We start from the raw sequence: 20,248 nt of genomic DNA on the forward strand, positions 1-20,248 counted from the left end.
TGGAATTTCTCTAGATTACCCTAGAATAATCGAAACATCGATCTAGGACTTGAGGCAAAGTATAGGCATGTTCCCGAAACTTCGTTGTAGTTGACAACTAAAGTTCACACAACAAAGGAGTTTCGGACCATCCAGTAGTGTTACTATTACATAATTATATGAAACGAAACCCAGCTAGCATATTATCAGCAGTAAACAAAAATATGTGGGGGCTGGCCTACGACTAGCGGAGTGAAAAACTTCTCCAAGTTATCATGGAATCCACGCGATGTACTTTTATAGTGATATCTTGTCGCTACTCGTACGCTAGTCTTGCTGTATCGAATCCCCCGTGATTCATATGTGAGAAGTAGGCTTGGAAAACAGTTTAATTGATGTTTGATTCTTTCCGGGGGGGGACCCAGGATGAGTTATCATTTCCCAAGCTCATAAAAGTCAAAGAAGAGGTAAAACCTAGGATCTGTCGGTTATTTTCGATATACAAAGTGTGGTTAATTTAGGAAATTCCAAGATTCGTTGGTTGACATTCTAAGGATTGATAATTAGAAAGACTTGTAAACTAACTGTTCTATTTCTCTCCTCTCTTCCAGATGGAGGTCCCAGCTCCGGAGATGAGTGCGCTAAGCCCGCCAAAGAATCCCCCGCCGCCAGCATAGTCAGTAACTCCGAGCCCAGAACTTCTGCCCCAGCCCGCCAACGTGTTCCACCGGGGGGCTATTCCTCCGGCCTCTGGTGAAACCTAGAAATTCCGTCCTCAATCAACCCCCCCTACTTTTTTTTATTTATTTAGCCCTTAAGGAAGTATTTGGAAAATCATTCTTTTTATTTGACATTATATTTTTATATATAACAAAAAAAGAGAGACCTATGTTTGCTATAAAAACATCATTATGAGAAACTATTACATTAGGTACTTAATCTGACAGATTATTCTAGTTTTGTAAGAAAAAAAAACTTATATTTTAATTTAATGGAAATCTTTCTTTTTAGTTGTAAGTTTTGACGCTGCTTTTGTGTTTTTCTTCAAAATTATCAAGGATGAAGGACATGAAGAGTCTTTTGTCTCAGTGAGAGATTATGATTTTGACTGGAATGAAATAGTTATTTTCTGTGAAAATTTAAGCAGTTTCAAATTTACTCGTGTGAAGTTTGTGACAATACTATCCCTCATGATGTTTTCCCCTTTTTTTACATGAGTGGATAGGCAGAGATTATCTGTGGTTCATCTTGAATAGGAGGCAATGAGACTGGTTTAAAGAAATCGAGGCCTTTATTGCAATGAAGGATTAGGACAATAATATCTGACAAATAAACATTATCTTTTATTCAAGTACTTCACTTGGTCACCCTAAAACTAACAAAGTACAGGAATTTTAAATTAAAACCTTTCGTTTTATTTTAACGACCCGACAAGATTATGGTGATTTTAAGAGTTAACATTAAAAGTTCTCGAATATTCTTATTGCCTCATTAAACCCAAATTACTTTGTTCAAATAAAAAGGTAAACCAACTGCTGAGTAGGTAATAACACTTAAATACATGTACGAGTACATACTTTCCGTTTAGAAATATTTGATTCCTCGTTTCTTTCAGGAAATTCAAAAGTCTCTGTGCTTTGTGTTCAAGATGACCCTTGACTAACTTGAAGTAATGCAAATCATTAACTGGATTATTGTAAACTGCCTTGAGATCTGTAAAAAGCTCCCCTAAACTGCAGTTATTATAGATCAGTAGGTACGTTAATCCAATAAAAGCATTTACTCATTTGTGAGATTCATTAGAAATTAAGGTCAGAATTTTCTTTCGTTTTTAATTTTGTCTTTGGAAGTGGGAACAGAAATAGAATGAATGAGCTTTTAACCTGTACTGATATGTCTATTTGCAATTGCTATAGTTTTAGTTTATGTTTGTATTTTGGATTGAAATTGAAAGTTTCGAACAAAATAAAATTGAGATTACCAGGTGGTGAATCTGAACAAAGTTAATATCTGAAACTTTAATTTATTATACATCTGCACTTTTCATTTTTTTTTTTTTACTGTATTTTTTTGAATTCAACTTAAAATAAATGAAATTTTTGATAATAAAATAGCTCTGTTGTTTTCTTTCTTTTATATTGTAGTCTTGGGAATACGTCATCACTGAGCCTATTGTAAACATAGGATTCAAGCTACGCTCACCATAAAAATGAATCTTCTATCTATCTTGGTCTTTAAAGTGTCTAAATAACAGTCAGAAGGTTTCTAGTTCGAACCCTAGAAACAACTTGGGTCTGTGGATATTTTGGGCTAAATACACACGTTAGCTACTACGTAGGCTACGTTAAGAGTCTTCATAAGTATCTCCAATACAAGTGTCACAAGTAGAAAAGATTGGATCCTGTTTATACTGCCAGTATGAGACTTTGGTCCCTTTACTCTCGCAGTACAATTCAAAATTCAATACTTTCCATTTACGTTGATTGTTAGCACCTGACGGAAGAAAAAAATACAAAGAAGTCCGTTGGAAGAGTTATTTTGCACTCCCCAAAATATATATAATAATCATTACGACAACCTTCTGCCCATGAGCAAGAGCTAGTTTTCGTTTTAGTTATGGGGCGTATATGATCGAGAAGTGCAAAATGTCACTTTCAGCTATCTAAATTCGAGTGCAATTTTTCATTAACTCTGGTAATCGAACCCCAGTACATTTTACATGGCAGGACGCATGTAATTATCACAGGAAATAGTGTTTCCACAGTTCCTACCTGGAGAGGAAACTTACTAGGATGGAATATGATAATGAAACAAAGGACTCTTGAGGGAGTGGGTTCAAATCCCAACCAAGGCATACATTTTAGTTTGAGAATAAGATAAAGAGGACATGGAAAAACTATGTGAACGAAAAACGATGTAATAGGGCTTACTGAAAAAGACTGGCACGAAATACCTACTGTCCCCGTTTGAACGGGAAAAGGTAAAGTAAAACAGTAAAAGAAACAATAAAAGAAGCCTACGCTAGTGGCCATACCAGCCTCAGGAGAGTTGAAATCAGTTTAAGCTAAAGAATACAAACTGCTTTCCCGCACTTTTATCCGCTGATGTGACAACTATATCCGGTAAAGCGTTAGAAAATACCCGAGGGATTGACTTAGCCACTCGGGTCTATCATTTTACATGATAATATTCCAGGTTCAAACCCCGGTTGATGTATGGAATCGTCCTGGCTACCAGTAGGTGTGAGCTAGCAAAAATTGACTGTGATGGACAAAAGCATACTTGAGTTGGAATTTGGCACATTGCATATACATGTATTATCTATTGAGGCGTTTTATAGTTATTGCCTCCTACTTTTATTATAGTCTTGGGAATACGTCATCATTGAGCCTATTGTAAACATAGGTTTCAAGCTACGCTCACCATAAAAATGAATCTTCTATCTATCTTGGTCTTTAAAGTGTCTAAATAACAGTCAGAAGGTTTCTAGTTCGAACCCTAGAAACAACTTGGGTCTGTGGATATTTTGGGCTAAATACACACGTTAGCTACTACCTAAGCTACGTTAAGATTAAGAGTCTTCATAAGTATCTCCAATACAAGAGTCACAAGTAGAAAAGATTGTATCCTTTTATACTGCCAGAATGAGACTTTAGTCCCTTTACTCTCGCAGTACAATTCAAAATTCAATACGTTCCATTTACGTTGATTGTTAGCACCTGACGGAAGAAAAAAATACAAAGAAGTCCGTTGGAAGAGTTATTTTGCACTCCTCAAAATAGAGTTCTTAATTTAGCCAAGTGGAATTATTCCGTAATTGGATTTTTTTCTTTTACGATCTACCAGATAAGACTATATGGTTAGGTCTGTGAAGATTTAAATTTCATTTCTGTGTGTTTTGTGCTACGTCCAGTTGTAATTTAATACCTAATAATTAAAGCTTGTGTTTGTTTTATTTGTGGTTGTAGTTTTACTAATCAAAACATGAGGTAAGAGGGATAGGATGTTTTTTTGGAGATGCACTGCTGAATCTTCTATTTTTTCATTAACTTTTTATTGCCTTGAAACTTTCATGCACCTAATTCTCTTAGTCTGTCAAAATAGGGTAAGTGTACCATTTATTCGCCCACCTAAAAAACGTACCATTTATTGGCCCACCTTTACCATACGCCACATAAGTCTGAACTGGACGAACTTTTTCAAGATCCAATTTCATCAAAAGAAAGGGCTTAAAGACTGCTATCGAACCAATGCTATTCAAAAATTGTAGTCATAAAAACAAAAATTAGAAAAATAAATGTGGGCAGGCGGGCCAAAAAATGGTACGTTTTTTAGGTGGGCGAATAAATGGTACACTTACCCTACGTAGATAAGAAATAACATAATCATATTGAAAACCATTACCAGCTTGACCTTGGCAAACTTCAATGTCCAATGGAAAGTTCCTTATTTTTATTGCAAGTATGTACTCGTTTAATCCACAGATAATGCATACGTCTGCATGAATAAATAATAAACTCACTAGTGCTTTTGCGCGGGTAAAAATTCTACTCGGAACTGAATAGAAAATGAAATTTTCAACCCGTCAACTTTTTGATGATAAACAACTCTCAAAAGACACAGAAGTGTTTTAGACATAAGCCAGTGTGAAACTTGAACTACCAAGAAGACTGTTAGTCGAATTTTTTTTTAGTCCTTTGATCTGGCCCTGTATTTTACAAGATTAGATTTTGGAACTCTTCTTCAATGTAAACATATAAAGGACTCATACTTCGGATAAGAGATACTATCAGTGTCTAGTAGGAGGATTTCTTCTCAATGAGTGCTCATTGAGTACATCTGATCGGATTTGCCCCAAGTCTCCCCCACACAAGGATGACAATGAGTGGCTCTACAATGAGCTACATGATGTGGGTACATTCCCCAGCACCTGCCTCCTTACCTTATAGACCTCCACCTACAGCAGCGCCTCCAGTGGTTCCCCCCGCCAACTATGCAGGCAACACCCTGACCCCGCCCACTTGGTTCTCTACAATGGTAAGTACTTGGTGTTTTCGTAAATTGGTGACAGACTCTGCAGGGGGGTGGATAGTCGAAATCTGACCCAGGACATGTCCGATTTAAAATTCCCACAGAATCTCTTGATTTTGAATAAGCCTGAATCTTGTCACTACCACGGTTGCCTTGAAATCAAGACCTTTGATTCGTAGATTAAAGACTATTATGGGTATTGGGTACTTGTGGGGACTACGTACGGAAATCCCGCCCAAACCAAATATTATACAAAGAGTACAATCAGCCCATTCTTGCAAGCTGCCGGGTTGAGCTACTCTCGTGGCCTGTAGGTGGGTGGGTAGGTAGTGCTAGACTTGGAGAGACATTGGACTTGTGTGACTCCCACATCCCCAGGAAACCTTTCATTATGCTGTACTTAGTGACTATGAGGAATTGCTTTGTCAACATGGTGTGTTTAGGAGATACGTTATTATAGCGATATGTACTCTGTTGACCACTCTTTAATGGTAGGTGTAGGTAAATAGTGAAGAAGTATACGTTTGTCATTTCAACCTACCTAGTCAAGATGGACCTTCACAAAGTTACAGAATCTTCAATCTATCATTTGTAGGTAATCAAATTATACGTACCTATTTCTTGTTATTTCGCTTGGGAAATGTTCTTTTCATCTGCGTTTTCCACGCACTGATCACAGGAAAGAGGGCCTTTGATGCGCTTATGAAATTCTTGCTCCAGTTCTTTCCCAAAATCAAGATGGTCTGTAGTGATATTTCTGACAAAGTAATTTCTCTCTGGACTCAATTTTGTCTGAAATGAACGTACCCTAGGTATTTTTGAAAGCCCACATACGTTTTAATTTCAGTAGGCACCATATTTCTATTGTACGATTGTTAAGTTGTCCAAGTTCCATCACAATGGTACCATTTCGAAATCTACAACTCCTTAACGAATGTGCCCACATAATTTCGATGATCTTGGACTGAGAACACAATACAAAAGAAGTACTCGTGTAGTTCCATGTGAGGTACTACAGGGTGGAACTGACAACTGGCCTTATATAAACTGGGGCAAACTGAAACGATTCATGTTGGAAGTTGCAGACGGGAAATTATCTTACTGGGAAAAACACTGAGCACTTAGAGAACTTTTTTGCACTTATATTTATTCTCGCAGATGCAAATTAAACAAAAACGTATTAAATTTAATTAGTTCTTTTAAAAATTTTGAAAATCAAGGTGGAATTTCTCTAGATTACCCTAGAATAATCGAACCATCGATCTAGGACTTGAGGCAAAGTATGGCCATGTTTCCGAAACTTCGTTGTAGTTGTCAACACAACAAAACAGTTTCGGACCATCCAGTAGTGTTACTATTACATAATTATATGAAACGAAACCCAGCTAGCATATTATCAGCAGTAAACGAAAATATGAATAGAATATTCTCAGGGTTAAGATTGCTCATTTGAAGGCTTTTCTTTAAAACCAAAAATAATGAGCCTCGAGATATAGGCAATACTAACTGGTAATACCTCTTCGAGCCTTGAGATTGTTTGAAAATGTTTTTATGTACATGTTTTGTGGATTCGTGGAACCTTTATCTGGCGTATCTATTTCCATGTAAAATTCTAAATCTACCAGGATAACCTATGAAGTATTTACTTTAAGTATGTTGTCAGGAAAGTGTCTGAGCTATTTTTGTGTAGAGCGGACAACCAGAACTATAGGACATAGGAGAGAGTAAATATGTGTTTCTTACAATTGCATAAAATAGTCAACTGTCAGAGTAGTGTTAATAAGATACTATTGGTTCTACTATTGAAAACTGTCTGTGCGACGCAGAGAAAATTTCTTTTCACCTTGAATTTTAAGTTTACCTTCCCTCAACCTACTCTTCCCACTCAATAGTATACCTGGTGTGATCATATTTCATGATGGTACATGTAACACTGACAGTACTGGATTTATGCTAGAAGTTCGATTCTTTAGGGTCTAGCAGTCTAATTGGTATAGTTTTGTTGCAGTCAATTGGAATATTCAATTATTCCTTGGCATCCTGAAGCTCTGTTTGCTGTGAAATTGTCAATCAAATGATATTCAACCTCTGAACAGGATTAAATTTGTTTACTGGAAAAGTGTCATAACTGCATAATAGGGTCTAGCAGTCTAATTGGTATAGTTTTATTGCAGTCAATTGGAATATCCAATTATTCCTTGGCATCTTGAAGGTCTGTTTGCTGTGAAATTGTCAATCAAATGATATTCAACCTCTGAACAGGATTAAATTTGTTTACTGGAAAAGTGTCATAACTGCATACTCCAATCACTCTATAACCGAGACTGCCTGATACCAACACTACCAACTACCACCTAACTCTGAGGAAGTTGGGCGGAAAAGCCTTGGAAACCTAAATTTCGACAGAAAATACCAACGAGTTCTTTATCAGGACGCACCTTATGGATCCTAAAATCTGGGACGAAAAAATCTGTCTGCAAAATTCCAATATCATATTGTTCAGGAAATATTAATTTTCACCTCCTTCATGGTTGAGTCCTCCTTGCGAAGTAATCAATCAATATCTTTTACACTGTATTGTTTTCTTGCACGTTTCGGATGAAATTCTATATGGGAAGATATATCCTTTCAATTTGTCGCGTTTATTATCTATTCTTTTATCAGTGCCTAGGGCAACAAGAAACTTTGTTTAATTTTTATGCTGTTTATTCACAAGTGTAAGATGTACGGTGGTTGACGTTAATCCTTGTTGTGTTGGAGGAAAGATCAAATTCACAATCCCTATACGGGAGTTGTATTCGGAACTCCCTGGTGAAAAGGTATTCGGAACTCCCTGGTGAAAAGGTATTCGGAACTCCCTGATGAAAAGCGTTTTTATGGAAACTAGATGACTAACAGGAAGGTATTTTCAAGCTCGGACAATTTTCTGTGTTAAACCTCAGACGAGACAACAAGATTCTCAATCTGCCATCTGGCAATTCTCGTGCCGAATCACTGAATTTCCATGTTAGATGTTATAAATCGGTATACCTAGATCTTGGTTACAGAGCACGATAGATTGTTAGAGAAAAATTTTGCTTTATCCACTGAGCTATAACCATGAAGTCTACTGCTTTGGCTACATAATCTCATTAGAAGATATTTAAATTCAATCACTGAGGTTTCGAGTAGGTAGGTCTAATGCTCCAAATCTTTATTGGTCCATTATAAATGAACAAAATTAGTTGTTAATCTTCAAACAGAAGATTATTAAATATTTAACCATGTAAATGAGAGTTATTTATACTTCAGAGATGAAAAAAAAAAAATAGTTCGCCTCTAGCTCTGGCTGTAATGGATTACCAAGTGATGCCCGCTGTAAACTTTGAGGAATCGAATTGATTCTTGGGATTGTACCATGGATTTCATTTCAAAGAAATACTTGTCCTGCTAGAAAGCTCCTTTCTACTTCTTCAAGATTCTTGCATAGCAAACATGTTTGGCTCCGTGCAAACTCCGGCTCCGGCAAAAGAAGCAAACATGAGAGGCTGACGAAGAACGCCGACCCCGTCCGAACCTGAACACGGGGAAAAGCAAGGAAGGAGAAGAAGAAACATGCTTGTAAAATAGTCATTGTAATTTTCCATAATTCGTGCCTGTTGGAAAGATTTTCCTTATCTATCTGCTTTTATGAGAAAGCTCATGAGAACTATCTACAAATATGAAAACATCTGTGATGAACTTGCAGTATGAAACTATAACGAATAGATAAAGACATACCAACATTTTTGTTGTTTTTTTTCTAATTTAAATAGAGATTGCCGGCAAAGTTAAACTTGTTCCTCTACAATGTTAATTGCATCCGGGATTCTGATGCTCCAGCCGGTCTTCATTCTGATCCTATGATGGTCTCTACGTATGCCACACTCGTGGTAGCGTCTCGTATTTGTGGAATGCACTTAAAAATAGATAGAAACTTTTACTGCACTGATGCTTGCTAAACGGACTACCACACATTCACTCTTATCTGAAAAAACCTATTAAATCAATATCGTTTTTATAGATCGGTAGCTTTCATGTTAGTAAACGGTTCGTTTTTACTTTCTCGTATAGGTTTCAGTGAAATGAAAAACGAATCCAGTCTCTAACAAAGATGAAAATGAAGTGTGTAAACAGAAATGCACCGTTTCAAACTGAATACGTTCGCCTTAATGTATTGTTGTATTTTTTATTTATTTTAATTTTAATTCCCTCACTAATCTTTCTAATTGCCCTTTAGTTACTCTTTGAACTTAATCAAAATACGGAACCGAGACAGTGTTTACAACTACATCAGAAGACAATGCCTAATTAAGAACCTCACCTCATAATTTTAGTAGTGTGTTTAGTTGTGTTGACTTTAAACAGATTTCCATACTACCCGTTAAGTAGGAGGTTCTTGAAACGGTGATTTCAGTATCCACTTTGTGTTTCTTTGATGAGTGTACAATGTAATCTAATTCGGTGTACATTAGGTAGTACATTCTCTTTTCGGTTATATCTCTCCTGAAGATTGTAATTATAGAACTTGTGATCAACAAAAGAGCTTTGATGACAAAATTAAGTTTAATTGTAGAGGTAGAAAATAGTGAAGCATAAAGCTTTACCGTGTACTAGAATTATAATGTCTATGCTCTACAGCGAGTATCTTAATAAAATGCATCAATGTTCCGACACAATAAACCTTATTTCTTGAATTATATTATGATTAAACGAAATCTTACCACAATTGGTGACATTTTGGAAAGGTTACCTATTACTTACTACCTACTCTCTTTGCTCCTACTTTCTTTGGAGTTAGAGTTGGTGTAATTCATTTAAAAGCCACTAACTAGCCTCAATATCCTCCTCATTCCCCCAGTGACCCATTGTGCTGATAGCTGTGATGTGCATTATTGCATAATCCTCCTTCCATGCAACGATCACCGTTTTTTAAATACCACAGTGACCCATTGTGCTGATAGCTGTGATGTGCATTATTGCATAATCCTCCTTCCATGCAACGATCACCGTTTTTTAAATACCAGGGGAAAAGTGTGCTGAGAGGGAAAAAAGACTTATAGATCGACCTTATTCCTACGTGACATGCGTTTTCCAAACTTTCCGTCCTTTCCCTTGTGTCTGACCTCTTGGAAACATTATCGACTTCGTTTGTGAAACTGTGACGTCACACTTAACGGTTTTTACAGCTTGTTTGAGATTGATCAAAAATTTACTGAATGTACAAAGTTCTGATACCCAACACTCAGGATCGATCGTTTCCAGTTGATCCAATTTTCTTTCTACTTGAGACGAGATAGAGTAATCTGAAGTCTCTGTAAAATATAACCCTACAAGAATTAAAATTATCTAAATATCTTATCCAGGATATTTAATTATTTATGCAATATTTCTGCTCTTACGCATACATGCAAGCTACAAACAATAATCAATTACAAATAATTATTCTTGTTATCGGATTAAGTTGTTATTAATCATTTAATAATTCTGGAAATTAAAGGTGAACAACTTTCCATCGTAGGTATATAACAAATTTGAAAATGTAAAATATAACCCTACAAGAATTAAAATTATCTAAATATCTTATCCAGGATATTTAATTATTTATGCAATATTCCTGCTCTTACACATACATGTAAGCTACAAACAATAATCAATTACAAATAATTATTCTTGCTATCGGATTAAGTTGTTATTAATCATTTAATAATTCTGGAAATTAAAGGTGAACAACTTTCCATCGTAGGTATATAACAAATTTGAAATAAAATTGCATTCCACTTTGAATTATCACGATACATCCCATATGTTTGATTAAAAGCAGAATGTAGTCACAAACTTTATGTATGTAAAGCCTTTCATTATAAAAATAGAAGCCTTGAATAGGATAATTATTATGAACTCGTCTAATTAACTTCCTATTGAGTGAAGCATGACAATTAATTTGCACGTAGCCCACACCCCTGTAATTAATAGAGCACATTCTCTTCTTAAACTTAAACAAAATTATAATTTTCACTAAAGCATTAAACTCTAATAATAAAAAAATTAAACTTTTCTTTTTCATACAAGTAATAATTACTGATTAATTCAAGATCAACATGAGGGATTAGCATTATGGTAAAACATGCGTTCTGATTTGTACTGAGATTTTATTGCTCAATTATATCTTCTACTATCTAACTAAAGTTTAGTGTTATATGTTTCTTATTAACAAGATCAACAATTTGGCTATTTTTTGTCTTTACATAAATCAAAATGTGTTGGTCAATGTGAAAGAAAGATCATTCAATTATAGCAAGTATGTACTAAATTACTAGAATGTAGATCTCGAGAAAACATGACATCAGTAAAAGTATTAATACCATTCCAATAAGTACGGAGATGCACTGCTGAATCTTCTATTTTTTCATTAACTTTTTATTGCCTTGAAACTTTCATGCACCTAATTCTCTTAGTCTGCCGCAATTCTGTATTTATTTCTGTCTTTAGGCACTTAAATAATCATATTAAAACATCCGCATTACTTGATATTTCTAACGCGACCATTGCAAGTTTCCGCTGTCTAAATTTGACTAAAATTATAATATGCATCTTGCTCGTTGTGTCTACTTGATGAGGCAGATGAGGTTAATTTAGAAAGAAGAAACCTAATTGTTCCTATTAACGTTAATTATGAATTGAATTATATGCTCATATATTTAATTAACTTGGTCGGCGTTCTAGACATTTCTACTATTAAAGGTTCTTTTAGACTGGAGACTTATGACTCGTATAATGAGTCATATTAGAAAACCGCCGTTCATTTGTCTAGTCATTAAAAATACCTCGACACAGTCTTGGGTATTTTTAACCAATCACAATCAAATTGTTAAAAAGAAATTTTGCTTTAAAATTGTCAGACTGCGACAGGCAAGTCAATGAGAGAAATACTTTAGGCAAGCACTCTGTACAATATTTTGAATCCCTGGAAATTTCACTTGTTTATTTTCTTGGAATTTTTCCAGACTATGCCATACAAGATAACATGTAGAATCCTATTTAATGGTGTTATTTAACGATAAGGGACGACAGAAGTGCAGTCACAACAGCTCTCCTGCAATTAAAATTTTATGTCGCCCCTACTGTTAACTTCGCCGTAGACAGAAATAGAAAGGAACAATCCCGTGGCGTCCCGATTTAAAATGTAAATTGGACCGCGAGGAGTTATTGCCACTGGAGTTCCTCATACTGTGATCCACATCACCTGTGTTGTGACTCTGGAAATAGACCTCCTCTCCGAATATAAAACAAAATAAAGCAAGAGTTTAGGTGTCAATAAATGAAATTCTATTATTTAAAAAATGTGGAATCATAAAAACATGAGTAAAATACTAGTCTGGTACCAAACGGTCTCGTATTTTACTGGTTTAACTGAATTTTAAGTCTATTTAAATACGCTATTTTGAATTTCTTGTAAACTAGTAACCGTAATCAAGACCATAGTCTTCAGTATCTTGTTCATACAACGGTACCCTTGTGAGATTGTGTTTCGGAAATACCTTTTTCTGATTTGAAACTCTCTTGTGTTTTCAGAGTCCTGAAACCCCCTGGTGGCGGCAGCAGCGACATCTTCGGAGGAGCCAGTGAGCCCGCCAATCCCCAACCAGAAAGAAGAACCAAGAACCACAACCAGTCCTCTCTGCCGTTCGGAGACACAGATTCCACCGACACAGCGTCAGTGAAATCAGGTTTGTCAGGTTGGTGTAGTGCTGTAATATTGCTTTCCTAGTTGTAAGACGAGATTTGACACTGAACGAATAGCTGACGTGTCATTTTACGACCCGAAATTTTCGTAAACGAACTCCAAATTTTTCTGCAGTAGTAACCCAGAGCGGGGATGGGCACATTGCATATACATGTATGATCTATTGAGGCGTTTTATAGTTATTGCCTTCTACTTAGAGAAGCAATCAAGGATTTTTAGTAGGTAGGTACCCAGATCGATAAAACTTATGAATGGGCCAAGGTAGGTGCCTGAAAGTTGACGTGGAATTTGAATGTAAGGCACATTGAAAAAGAACATCCCCGTTCTTTTTCCTGGGTTGCAATATAGGGGTCATTGTGATCTATGTAGATAGAATTAGTAGCAATTCATTAGGTAATTTAAACCTATATTTAAATAGATGAAACACGCCTAGTTAGACATGGAAAAACTATGTGAACGAAAAACGATCTAATAGGGCTTACTGAAAAAGACTGGTTGTCTTTTTCTGTCCTAGGTACTGACGGGGACAGTAGGTACTGAAATACCTACCTACTGTCCCCGTTTGAACGGGAAAAGGTAAAGTAAAAGAAACAATAAAAAAAAAGCCTACGCTAGTGGCCATACCAGCCTCAGGAGAGTTGAAATCAGTTTAAGCTGAAGATTACAAACTGCTTTCCCGCAGTTTTATCCGCTGTTGTGACAACTATATCCGGTAAAGCGTTAGAAAATACCCGAGGGATTGGCTTAGCCACTCGGATCTATCATTTTACATGATAATATTCCAGGTTCAAACCCCGCTTGATGTATGGAATCGTCCTGGCTACCAGTAGGTGTGAGCTAGCAAAAATTGACTGTGATGGACAAAAGCATACTTGAGTTGGAATTGCATGGTTTATTGGCCATGCCAAAATGACTGTGTTGTAACAAATCCGCTGAGCCAAAAAGCGAGAAAATTCTGCCTCTTGACCCCTTGAAAAGTTATTAAACTATGTATCAAAACATATATTCGGACTCGTAAAGGAAGTAGGTATAAGTAAGTAAAAAATATTAAGTTTATTCCTAGGACAGGACCGAAAAGTCCCTTCACCCCAAACAGTCTAACCAAGGTCTTGTATATTTAGACAATTTATAAACTGAATGTGTATCTACCTATTAGTGTATATTTACTAGGAAGTTAAGAATTTGTCATTTCAGGATTGTGGAAAGAGATTTGCTATCCTGGTCTTTCTTTAGTTCTAAGAAGTATTAGGATTAGTATAGGTATTTTCAATATTTCAATGTGCTCTATAAACTCGTTTATATGGTTTATTGGCCATGCCAAAATGACTGTGTTGTAACAAATCCGCTGAGCCAAAAAGCAAGAAAATTCTGCCTCGTGACCCCTTGAAAAGTTATTAAAATATATGTACCAAAACATATATTCGGACTCGTAAAGGAAGTAGGTATAAGTAAGTAAAAAATATTAAGTTTATTCCTAGGACAGGACCGAAAAGTCCCTTCACCCCAAACAGTCTAACCAAGGTCTTGTATATTTAGACAATTTATAAACTGAATGTGTATCTACCTATTAGTGTGTGTACTGTGTGTTAGACCTTGATACTAGCAGATCTAAAACAAAGTTCCACAAAGTTGCTCTGAAAAATTCCTCCTAACTGGTCTCTTATCAGAGATGCAAGCGCTTGAGATAACATTCAAATTACACAAGCTTCCATTCCTTTTTGTCCTCAAAGTTGAACGTTTTTTCTATCGGTTTATCTTCGGTATTTTGGTCAAAAGACGTTATTTGATGTTTGAAAACTTTGGAGCTTCATCTGAACAGGACAACCATCGGACATTTGTCTTATAAAGTTTTGCCAATAATCTTAATCGTTACTTAATCCCAATCTCGTATATACTTACCTCTTACTAATCCACTCAATATCGAACATCATAAGTATGGATTTTATACCCAATACTTATCTCAAACGACTCAAACTAGTTACCCGGTTACCCCTGTTCATCAACATTTAGAGCAAATTCATTTATTCATAGACGTGATCTTCAAAAAGGATATTGAAGCTTACATATTATGCAAATACGTTTAGAGCTTTGAGTATATTAAAGTTTGAAAATGAGAACACATTATGAAATGGAGTACTAATAGCCAGCCTCGGCACAATATTCTACCTCCAGCAAAATTCTGCAGAATCACAACTCACTCGTGCAGACCTCTGTCTGTTTCTTCAATATTGTTGAATCCAAGTACCTACCTAGCACCGAAGTTTACCTTGCCTCTATGAGGAAGCAGATATATGAGAATTGGGTTGAATAATTGTTGCATAATCTTTTTTGAACGTTTTTTTTATTATTATTTATTTATTGTAAAGTCTATGATAACGCTTTGTAGGAATTATAAACAACCGTGTGTACTGTGGAATATTGGTGGATGCAAACGATGTAATTTTATTTCGAGAAGATACTAGGATGATACACATTTAATATTCAAACCTTACAACATAGGCGGGATGTTGCTGATGTTGTGTTTCTGCTCAAACTAATCAAGAACGAAATAAAATGTGAATCGTTCAGCATGATTTTGAGTGAACCACTCATACTTTTTGCTCCAAATTGTACCGAAGATTTTTGTGGTGCTAATGGACTATCGTCAGACGGATAGAAGACCTCAGAGATCGCAATCAATCATTCTGCCTATTACTTATAGCCTTGCCTATGATAATAGCCCAAGACATTTAGATCTAAAAGATAGAACACTATACAATAATATACTGCGCTAAGTTTCAGAGCTACAAGAAGGTATAAACTCGGTGAAAAATTATTATGTGTCATTAAGAAGCTTAAGCTGCAGAAATCTGATAGTGAAAACCACAAATTAAGAAGTTTACAATGGTAAGACTATATCGTGAGAAAGAAAAGCCAGACGTTGCAAGTTGTGAGCATAAATCTGTGTGCTTAAAGTCTTGTTTATGCCTTTCACTCTATGACTCTTCAAGTCTTCATGGCTAGCTACTTTTAACCTTAGTATTAATCTCTTCACGGGGGCCTACGCCTCGCCTATGACTAGGAACTTGTTGCATTGAGAACAAAAACTTGTGATATATGTTCTGGCATAAACGCTATAAACGCTATAAACACTTTTTATGTAGTATCTTGGGTATTAAGGACTAAGGGCTGAATTCAAAATGGCAAGAAAAAAGCACAAGTGCTTAAGTCTACTCGAGTTAGAAATTGCAACAAATCCACATTGAACTTCAGTTCAGTCTTTATCCGAAGGATGAAGTCACCCCAGAAGTTATATAGGTAGTTATAAAAATAAATATCAGTAGGCTAGTTTTAAGCGAGGTAAGTTCCCATCAATGAACGATAAAATCTCGATTTTGAAAGTACTAGCTCACGCTGTGGTTCATATTCAAATAGGTGTCTCATCTCAACATTTTTGCCTGGAAATCTCGATGTCTAAAACATTACCTCTCTTTGGGGTTAGCTTTAGGAGTCCTCGAACCAAGGTGGAAGGACCTAGGGTCCCGGGAATGAAAGGAATAAAATCCTGAATTCCGCGCATCCATAAAATAAATTGAAGGTATCGAGGTATTTAATTAAATGTACAATAGAATACAATACATCGCTCCTTTGAAATAGCCATCTCTTTGCCTGTTGTAGATGGGATTTTTTATTTATACTTTTACAAGAAAGCCTAAGATAATAAAAAGTACAATAAAGATATTAAGGAGAAAACTATCGCTCGGTATATGCTTCGGTTGTATCTACATGTTTATTATAAACAGCAAAGGTGACTGGTGAAACAGATGTTAAAATGAGATTCAATAGCAATAATAAAGATGGGATTTTTTATTTATACTTTTACAAGAAAGCCCAAGATAATAAAAAGTACAATAAAGATATTAAAGAGAAAACTATCGCTCGGTATGCTTCGGTTGTATCTACATGTTTATTATAAACAGCAAAGGTGACTGGTGAAACAGATGTTAAAATGAGATTCAATAGCAATAATAAGCTCTCAACCCTTTGTGCATTTTTCCTTTCTATGGCAAAAGGAAGCCTAATTGGCTCATATGTTTGAAATTGTGAATGGCCGCTTAGAAATGGCAATTACTTTTGGCAATATACTTTTAGAAATAGGTACACATTGGGGACAGAAAGAAAAAATGAAAGGTACTAGATGATAGTTCTCGTAAATATACCGTTCTACCAAAGTAGATATTATTCGCAGGTGATCGCGTTTTTTTTTACGTCACAAAAGCACTTGAGAGCACAAGTGCTTTTGTGGCTTGTCTAGGCTGCAGAACAGAACAGTAGGTATATTCGTGCTTTGTCTAGGATAGAACAGTATTTCCTATCGCATTAGATGGTCAAGACAAGACAATGAGATAAAATCTGTCCAGCATAAAATAAAACTCAAATAAAAATTCCAAATAACTGATTGCATAAGTTTGACCTCTTCGGTGAATTTTAGGTCTCAGTTTTCTACGAGGGCGATTGTAAAACCAAGGTTTTCAAAGATTAGGTGTCTAATTCAAAATTGAAAGAAACCCCTGCAAAAGCGACAGTATGTTTATTATAGGATGCCCATTGTCATGCATTTGAACAACGAGTAGGTAGGTAATAATTAATAATTAAGAATGATTTATACGTGTTATTTTATGAGGCCTACTATAAGTGAAGAAATGTGGAAACAGTGTTATAAAAAAGAACCATCTACTATTTTCAGTGGGCCACTCAGTCAATAACTTGGATCCTATCTTCCTATACCTATAATAAATTGAAAGAAACCCCTGCAAAAGCGACAGTATGTTTATTTGTTTATTATAGGATGCCCATTGTCATGCATTTGAACAACGAGTAGGTGGGTAATAATTAATAATTAAGAATTATTTATACGTGTTATTTTATCTGAGGCCTACTATAAGTGAAGAAATATGGAAAGAGTGTTATAAAAAAGAACCATCTACTATTTTCAGTGAGCCACTCAGTCAATAACTTAGATCCTATCTTCCTATACCTATAAGGAGCTGAACAGAGAGTTACATCTCTAAGGATCTGACTCACTGAATGAAAAGTCTACTGCAAAGTTCTTTTCCTATAATATTATGTAGTTCTTTTTCATAACTCACTCACATAAGTATGAAAAACTTGCACCTTACGTCACAATACCGTATATAGAGCATCGCAGATGTCACTCAAAGATCACAGCACTGTCGCAGGTGTTGATACTGTCACTCAAAGATCACAGCACTGTCGCAGGTGTTGATACTGTCACTCAAAGATCACAGCACTGTCGCAGGTGTTGATACTGTCACTCAAAGATCACAGCACTGAAGAGGCTTCCAATGACCAGCTCCGGAACACAGTGGGGTGATATCAAGGTCTAGCATGTATCTAATGTAACCTTATTTGGATAATCTGTCTTAAAGTTCGAAACGATCTGAAGTCTAAAGTCTTGAGACAACGCGATGCAATTGAACAAAGACTTGGTACCTTTCACTGCTCATGGGTCATTGGTGTTTCTTCATGCGAAAAAGTTCATGTCCTTTTTTTTGTACGTCCCCGTCACGTCAGAAAAACAGGAAAATTTACGTCCGATATTGAATATTTACTACTTATTTTGTTTTAGAAATAGGTAAGACTAAAGAAGAGAAAATAAAACTCAAAAAGGAACCTAGTTAGTGGAGATGCCTTTTGCTCAGAATTCCCTAATTCCCACGAGAAAAGGTTTTCTGTATTCAAATAACGAGGTTACGTTTGAAACTTTTAAGCCAAGCGTAGAAGAGGAGTTAAAGTTATCTCAGCAGATTTAAGAGCAAGGACTTAGAGGAACCCAGGATGAGTTATCATTTCCCAAGCTCATAAAAGTCAAACAAGAGGTAAAACCTAGGTAGGATCTGTCGGTTATTTTCGAGATACAAAGTGAGGTTAATTTAGGAAATTCCAAGATTCGTTGGTTGACATTCTAAGGATTGATAATTAGAAAGACTTGTAAACTAACTGTTCTATTTCTCTCCTCTCTTCCAGATGGAGGTCCCAGCTCCGGAGATGAGTGCGCTAAGCCCGCCAAAGAATCCCCCGCCGCCAGCATAGTCAGTAACTCCGAGCCCAGAACTTCTGCCCCAGCCCGCCAACGTGTTCCACCGGGGGGCTATTCCTCCGGCCTCTGGTGAAACCTAGAAATTCCGTCCTCAATCAACCCCCCCTACTTTTTTTTATTTATTTAGCCCTTAAGGAAGTATTTGGAAAATCATTCTTTTTATTTGACATTATATTTTTATATATAACAAAAAAAGAGAGACCTATGTTTGCTATAAAAACATCATTATGAGAAACTATTACATTAGGTACTTAATCTGACAGATTATTCTAGTTTTGTAAGAAAAAAAAACTTATATTTTAATTTAATGGAAATCTTTCTTTTTAGTTGTAAGTTTTGACGCTGCTTTTGTGTTTTTCTTCAAAATTATCAAGGATGAAGGACATGAAGAGTCTTTTGTCTCAGTGAGAGATTATGATTTTGACTGGAATGAAATAGTTATTTTCTGTGAAAATTTAAGCAGTTTCAAATTTACTCGTGTGAAGTTTGTGACAATACTATCCCTCATGATGTTTTCCCCTTTTTTTACATGAGTGGATAGGCAGAGATTATCTGTGGTTCATCTTGAATAGGAGGCAATGAGACTGGTTTAAAGAAATCGAGGCCTTTCCCCAAAGAGAGGTAATGGGTTTTAGACATCGAGATTTCCAGGCAAAAATGTTGAGCTGAGACACCTATTTGAATATGAACCACAGCGTGAGCTAGTACTTTCAAAATGGAGATTTTATCGTTCATTGATGGGAACTTACCTCGCTTAAAACTAGCCTACTGATATTTATTTTTATAACTACCTATATAACTTCTGGTACATGAGTGGATAGGCAGAGATTATCTGTGGTTCATCTTGAATAGGAGGCATTGAGACTGGTTTAAAGAAATCGAGGCCTTTATTGCAATGAAGGATTAGGACAATAATATCTGACAAATAAACATTATCTTTTATTCAAGTACTTCACTTGGTCACCCTAAAACTAACAAAGTACAGGAATTTTAAATTAAAACCTTTCGTTTTATTTTAACGACCCGACAAGATTATGGTGATTTTAAGAGTTAACATTAAAAGTTCTCGAATATTCTTATTGCCTCATTAAACCCAACTAAAACTAACAAAGTACAGGAATTTCAAATTAAAACCTTTCATTTTATTTTAACGACCCGACAAGATTATGGTGATTTTAAGAGTTAACATTAAAAGTTCTCGAATATTCTTATTGCCTCATTAAACCCAAATTACTTTGTTCAAATAAAAAGGTAAACCAACTGCTGAGTAGGTAATAACACTTAAATACACGTACGAGTACATACTTTCCGTTTAGAAATATTTGATTTCTCGTTTCTTTCAGGAAATTCAAAAGTCTCTGTGCTTTGTGTTC

General features: G+C 35.8%; 2 protein-coding genes across 9 annotated transcripts in view; both read left to right on the forward strand.

Annotated features, from left to right (window-relative positions):
• LOC103508654 (microtubule-associated protein Jupiter-like) overlaps positions 1–1,926 on the forward strand; it is a 110,481-nt gene extending 108,555 nt beyond the window's left edge. For all 6 annotated transcript variants that reach the window (XM_017443848.2, XM_017443847.2, XM_017443849.2 and 3 more), the window contains exon 3: positions 591–1,926. In XM_017443848.2, the coding sequence (XP_017299337.1) occupies positions 591–736 (146 nt within the window). In that variant the 3' untranslated portion in view covers positions 737–1,926. The remainder of the gene's footprint in view (positions 1–590) is intronic.
• Positions 1,927–3,761: 1,835 nt separating this feature from the next.
• On the forward strand, positions 3,762–19,397 carry LOC103508653 (microtubule-associated protein Jupiter-like). 3 transcript variants are annotated; one of them, XM_017443852.2, is made up of 3 exons: positions 3,762–3,843; positions 12,604–12,767; positions 18,803–19,397. In XM_017443852.2, the coding sequence occupies exons 1-3, from the start codon at positions 3,836–3,838 to the stop codon at positions 18,946–18,948; spliced, it is 318 nt and encodes a 105-aa protein (XP_017299341.1). In that variant the 5' UTR covers positions 3,762–3,835; the 3' UTR covers positions 18,949–19,397. The 3 variants fall into 3 exon arrangements, with proteins under 3 accessions (XP_017299341.1, XP_017299343.1, XP_017299342.1); XM_017443854.2 differs by having other exon boundaries at positions 12,604–12,758; XM_017443853.2 differs by having other exon boundaries at positions 3,772–3,968.
• Positions 19,398–20,248: the final 851 nt, after the last annotated feature.

This window comes from Diaphorina citri, unplaced genomic scaffold (genome assembly GCF_000475195.1).
Source record: "Diaphorina citri unplaced genomic scaffold, Diaci psyllid genome assembly version 1.1 scaffold420, whole genome shotgun sequence".
Classification (NCBI taxonomy): Eukaryota; Metazoa; Arthropoda; class Insecta; order Hemiptera; family Psyllidae; genus Diaphorina; species Diaphorina citri.